This window comes from Arachis duranensis, chromosome 4 (assembly GCF_000817695.3).
Source record: "Arachis duranensis cultivar V14167 chromosome 4, aradu.V14167.gnm2.J7QH, whole genome shotgun sequence".
In the NCBI taxonomy this organism is placed as follows: Eukaryota; Viridiplantae; Streptophyta; class Magnoliopsida; order Fabales; family Fabaceae; genus Arachis; species Arachis duranensis.
Window position 1 is genome coordinate 483,978 of NC_029775.3, and position 6,668 is coordinate 490,645.

Genomic DNA, 6,668 nt, shown 5'->3' on the forward strand with positions numbered 1-6,668 from the left:
TGCACAATATAATAACTGACCTCAGTTTTCCTTTTTCGGTTATCATGTAATTAACCATCAGATTATACAGGGCATGGGTGCTTATTCGGCTAATTATTCAATACATTTATTCACGACCGGGGCTCCAACCTTTGCTTATGCTCTTCTGACGATGAGTTCACCTCAGCTCGTGAATGACAATTCTCCCTTTTGTTCTCAAATCTGAACACGTGAACATTTTCACTTCAATTTCCGCACAAACACACTAAGCCAAATTGGCCACTGCATCTCATCGAGTACAGAATAAGAGGGGAGACAGCATTCCGTAACTTTAAAACAGAAGTTAGTAGGTTAATTTAACAACTTTTCACGGGAGGATTCAAAGATGACGCAAGCAAGGAAGTTGTCGTGCCTTGGTTCTGTTACCTTCAGTGCAATATTTCATTGGCAATGGGAAAGGTTGGAGCTACGTCAACAGGTACCTGGGGTACAAAGCAGAATAAACCTGTTAGTCGTATGCGAAAACATTTCCTTTGGGGATGACATCTATCCTCATGGATGAGTTGTGCACATGTGAGGCAAAATAGCATGCGAAGAATGAGTATGTAAGCATGTGTCTACAATAAGTATTATCAGAAAAATCATTTGCCATAGAAATCACAAACATTTATGTTCTTAGAGAGACACCTGTAGCATGCATGGAATACAGTGATTTCCGTTTTCTTTGGTGTTACAAGAATGACTGCGACTTAATTTGTAATGACAGCGTTGGAATAGAAAAAGTTGCTATAACACATGGTAAGAAAACTGTGATCTGTGCCTTTAGCATCTTCTACTTAGAAATGTGCCATATAAAGAAGTCATCATCAGAAGCGCAGTGTGCCAGTGTATCAACAATACTTGAATCAAAATTTTGGATTCAACGTATAGATGCCATAATCTTAACCACTGATCTTGTATAGGGATTGAAAGTATGGGCCTTACAATGAAAGATCAATGGCTAAGATTGTGGTATCTATATCTTAAACCCTAAAGTTTGGGTTTAGTATCTTTGTTGAGATTATATCATATTGACAAATTCAACATTTGGTGTCCTACAATTCAAAATGATGTTCAACTGAAATACCAAAATGTACAAGGTGCATACTTTATGACTTTTGGTAGCATAAGCAATGCTTGATGCCAAAATACTTTTCAGAGTTTCAAGGTGAATAATAATAATAATAAACCTATGCTCAACAGGTAGCTCATCATCTTACTGGTTCCCACAAACAAAATTCGCAGGATATTATGCTTAGAGTATACCTGAACATTTTCCAACGTTTTCAGCGCAATTTTTAGTGGTTCTGTCATCACACTGTATTTCTGGAGAAGTAAACCAGCAGCCTCTTTATCACCTTTGGCTTGTATGGTGAGTATCTCTCTGCTTAGGCTTTCAACCGCACCTTCAATCTTCACAACGAAAATTGTGATCAACATCATTCATCATAATCAAGATGGATAGATGGAGAGATTTTGAAGCAATACCTTGGAAAAATCAACAGACACTTTGTTGTCTGAATGCAAGATAAATGCTCCTTTCTCATATAACCAGTTGAACTGCAATGCTTGCCCTTTTCTAACAATATTAAGTAGCATCAGTAGCTATATATAACCACAATAAAATACCAGACAAAAGAAAATCTGAATAGCTAGCAGCATACCCATGAGCTTCCTCTAAACCAAAACGTACTGAGCGGAAGCATCCAGCAAGAAAAGAAACATACATGGACTTCAATAAACTTTCAGAAAGCAAATCCTGGTAAAATTAGTGTTAGGGTACCATTAGTAGCAGTTGGTGATACTTAGCATGTTAGGGATTAGTATAATATATGGAATAAGATAGAGGGACGGAGAGGACTTTTGTCATTTTAGAGTCTTTTGAGTGTGACTAAGGACTCTGATTTCCTCAGTTAAAGAGAACACTCTTGAATCCAATTACAGTTGTTGTGACATTCAAGAAATCACAATTCAATAACAAGTCTCTTCAATTCATTCCTTGTTGATACCAATTCTAACAGTTTGTCCTCTGAAGTTCCAGCGTGGAAGTTTTCTTGTTCTCACTGCTTCAATTCTACTGGTTATGAATGCTTTAGGGAAAGGATAGGGTATACTATGAACTGCTATGCGCTTGTGTTCTTGATGCTGTTTTATGCAATCATCGACAGCCTAAGTTAGGTAATTATGAACCAAGTCATATATTCATGGACTCGGGTTTCTCTCAATTCATTTTACACACAAAGGCAGTGTTTCATATTTTTATGTGTTGATAGGATCAAGGAACTAGCAAAATTAGGGGATTTTATTGATGAACTAGGGATTATAAATCACAATCCCTTATTAGAGTACACTATTGAATCTAAACAACTCTAGAGAGAATTTCCCTCTCCTGAACTAACAAACTGAACAGAATTTTTCTAACAAACGTGGATCTCCGGAAATGAGCTCCAATTCCTCCACTACCTCCGGGATGGCTTCGTGCTCCAACCAACCCTCCTCCTCAGCCTCAGGTTCCATAACAGCGATCTGAATTCCTTGTTCCTGCACACATGCTCTGCGGAGTATGGTTTATTGCAGAAAAAGCATTCACCTAGTGCCCGTTTAGCTTTGTACTCCTCATTAATAAGGTGCCACACTCCTGGCTGTTTCGGAGGCTCCACCCCTGACTCCACACCCTTGATTGCCAGACCCGTTGCAGCCGCTGCATGTACTGGCTTGTTACTTGTTAGTAACGAAGTTCTGTGTCATAGGCATACCGGCACTGCGGCCAGAGCATCCCACAGTGCCATGTTACCATTCTCCACATTCTGCACCAACTCCATCAACTCATCCAGGGTCTGGAACGAGAACAACCTGCATTCCTCACTCACTTCCAGCTTCAATCCATTCAAGAACAAGTCAATCAATAATTCTGGAGCCAGACCTCGCAGCGGGGCGTGCGTGCATGACAAACTGACCAATGTAGTCCTGCACGGTGCTGGTTTGTTGCAGCTTCAGCAGCGATTGATAGGGACTCTGCAATCTCTCAGGCTGGAAGTGACGCAATAACGCCATGCGAAGGGACTGCCACTGCATTGTCAGCACGGTCGCTTCCCACCACCGGAAACATGTGAATGTGCGGCCTTCCATGGCGAACGTCGCCACCGCAAGCCACTCCTCTTCTGGCACCGCTCCGAGCAAGAAGAACTGCTCCATACGCTCGATCCAAGTCATCTAGTCCTCACCGCGAAAAATCGGAAGTTCTAGTTTTCTCCACTACTCTGGCGCGGTTCTACTCCCCTGCAAGCCACCGGCAGCCTGGTGTGATGACGGCGAACACTGTTCGTGGCGCATCGGAGCACCCTACTCCATTGAATCCACTCGCGCATCGATCCTCTGCAGCATCTCCTGGAGCGCGCGGCATAGGTCTTCAAATCGGTCAAATTGTGGTTCCATCGCATCCAATCTCCCTTCCATTTTCCACAATCGTGGTTGCACCATTCACCACTTCCAGGATCTGTGGATTTCTGATACTAGTTGATAGGATCAAGGAACTAGCAGAATTAGGGGATTTTATTGCTGAACTAGGGATTGTAAATCACAATCCCTTATTGAAGTACACAGTTGGATCTAACCAACTTTGGAGAGAATTTCCCTCTCCTATACAAACAAACTGAATAGAATTTTTCTGACTAAAAACTAACTAACCCCTAGTATTTATAGGCAGCAGCAAGTCCTAGCAATATTGCTCCTAAACCTGCTAAACTAGCTTAAAAGGAACAAACAACCCTGTTTCTATCAGTATTCTACTAATGAATCTTGCAGAGTTTCTTTCCAAGATATGCAAAGTAGTCTTTTCTTAAGCCTATGCTATTTCTTCTTTATTTTGTAGTATAGATAAATTTGTCCAGACAATTTCTTCTAGTTATAGAAAATGTTTATACATAACAAAGATTGCACCGAAAATGTTAGATAGGGTGAAGGCTGGACAGTAAAATGACAGAAAATAATCTTAATGTTACAAAGATGAGGATGTTGCATTGGATGAGGGGTCAACTAACCAAGACTGGATTAGGAATGAATATGTTATAAGAAAGTTCGGATAACACCTATTGTGAAAATGATGTAAGAATCTAGCCTTAGGTTGGTCCATGTATATCATATATAATGAAGAGACTCCAATAAGAAAAGGATATTAGAAGAAAAGTCTAATACATAGGTAGAGGGAGACCTAGAAAATCTACAGATGAAACAATTAAAAAGGATTTAAATCTTATTAGTTAGTATGCAAATAAGATACATGAATAAGTACAATGACTAACCTGGGAGATTAAGAACCTCAATGCCCAGAGACCAACTATATCAGCTTTTGCTTCTTCCAGAGCTGAGTGAAACTCTTTCAATTCCTGTATCAAAGAGTAAGCTGCTATTAATGTTAAATACAAAATAAAATGACAAAAAAATCTATATAATTTTTTTCCTTTAATTTCAAGTTGCTCTTGTATCATGATTAATAGCATCCAAAGGTATTATAAAATGCAAGATTTGACATGCAAATACTAGTACAGTCCTGCCAATTGAGAACGTAATTAATTGCTGTATGCTAGACAGTTCGGAAGTATGTTACTGATAAAGTAGCAAAGCTAAATTGAAAAGTTAATTGCATTCCTCATCTATGTCCTCAATCATACTTAACAGATTTCTCAAGGCTACACTACTTTCAAACGCTTGCTCTCCTTTTTAGTAGGTGATGGGTCTCATTTCAACTTTTGAAAAAACCATTGGATAGAAGATACCGTTTTAAACCTATCCTTTCCTCATCACTATCATTTATATTCCTTGCATAATTCTCCTATTAGGTCCTTTTAGATTACACAAGGTTCCTCCTTCTCTTGGGACTTCCATTTCTTTCATAACCTTAGTGATAGAGAATCCTTTGAACTTTTGGTCCTCTTAGGTCTCCTTGATGGCTTTTCTGACAAAAGGATATGGTACCTTGACTCCTCCATAATTTTAGTTGTAAATCCTTCTTCCAATTTCTTATTCATTCTTCCAACACAACTTTCAATTTAGACAAACCAATTTGGAAGTCCAAATTTACTTTTAAAGTCAAATCTCTTATATGAACAGTTATCCTTAACAGAATTTATACCAGTAACTTGCAGGTTCAAAGGCCTCATAAGGCTATCTCCCCTGATGTGTGTGTGATGTCTGGGCAAATTCAGAGTCAAACTCACTCGTTTTTGCATTGTCTGATGGCTTTTTTTTAATAAAACAATTTGTTTGCATCTTCGATGTATGTTGAGTGTTGCCTTCAACCCTAGCCCAATTTCTATTGATGGGGTTTACTTGGTTTGGTACTGGAGAAGAGGCAAAAGTTGTGTGACTCTGCAGCTATAACCACTACCTGGACTACTTGGTTAAAGTGCAACACACGCCTTCAATGACAGATTTTTCTGACAAGCAAGTTTTATGGATAGGATTAGACGCCTAACATCTATTTGGTGTAAAGCTCATGATATTTATAGGGGAATTTCCCTATTGGACATGTTGAGAGATGGGAAATCTATGCTTTATAGATAAATCTTTTGTTTTGTTTAGGGGATCCCTTATCCCTGTTTTCTATTATCCTTCTCCTCATCTTAAGGATATTCTATTTTGTTGTGTTTTGAAAAAAAAAAAAATTCTTAACATAGATTGCTTTGTCGAAGTCCTTGTTTTTGGCCCTACTTATAGCATTTAGCAAGCATATAAATACTTCTTTCCCCAATTTTCATACCTCAGTTATCAAATACTTTGATACTTGCTCTATCATTGCACTCTTACTATTATTCTTTTGTACACTTAATCTCCCACCAATCAAGTACCAAACTTTGTAACACCCTATTAATCTTGGCCATATTTTGCACGCTTAATCGCCCGCCACTAAGATTCTTTACAATCTAAGTCCAGAACCTCATTCTTCATCGAATAGTTCTATAGTTGATTCCTAATCTACTTAATTATCTTGTTGCACATACCACTATAACTTTCCTTGTGTCCCTACTAACTTCATTCAAAATCCTCTTCTAAAAGCTCATTCATATTTCACCCTTTCCTTGTAACCACCCAATCATGGTCACCTTCACTTCAACAGATTTATCCCTAACCAAAAGCCAGTGCTAATTATCAAGCTCTCTCCAGATGTTACTTTGCATAGTACTATTTGATTTCCATATGAGAGAGAGAGAGAGAGAGAGAGAGAGAGAGAGAGAGAGAGAGAGAGAGAGAGAGAGAGAGGATAATATATTGAAGCTCACTTCATCAAATGCTTCCTAAAACTACAATTACAATAACATTGGAAACAGATCAAAGGGAATATAAATCCAAAACAATACCCTCTACATTTCATTCCTTCAAACCCTAATGCTAGTTCATTAAATGACAATAGGGAACCTCCACGTAATGTCACTAAGATAAACTGGTGAAGCTTGGCAGCACTTATGCAAGAAAGGATAAAAGAGGAAACAAAACAATAACCAACAACCTAACATGTTGATGTTTTGGACCAAGTTAAGTGCATTAAGAACAAAAGTGATGGGATTTTGGTCATAGATGAGAGTATTGATGAAAGATGGAAGATCTACTTTCACCAGTTATTCAATGAGGGCCAGGAGACTCTTTTTGTACTC

General features: G+C 38.6%; 1 protein-coding gene across 1 annotated transcript in view; it reads right to left on the reverse strand.

The window, feature by feature from the left end:
- The window catches only part of LOC107482482 (nudix hydrolase 3), a 20,633-nt gene continuing 13,965 nt past the window's right edge, over positions 1-6,668 (reverse strand). Inside the window, exons 17-22 of the mRNA XM_052260111.1 lie at positions 4,320-4,403; positions 1,683-1,777; positions 1,507-1,597; positions 1,285-1,431; positions 406-461; positions 1-308 (exon numbers count right to left, since the gene is read on the reverse strand). Of these exons, the coding sequence (XP_052116071.1) occupies positions 408-461; positions 1,285-1,431; positions 1,507-1,597; positions 1,683-1,777; positions 4,320-4,403 (471 nt within the window). The 3' untranslated portion in view covers positions 1-308; positions 406-407. The remainder of the gene's footprint in view (positions 309-405; positions 462-1,284; positions 1,432-1,506; positions 1,598-1,682; positions 1,778-4,319; positions 4,404-6,668) is intronic.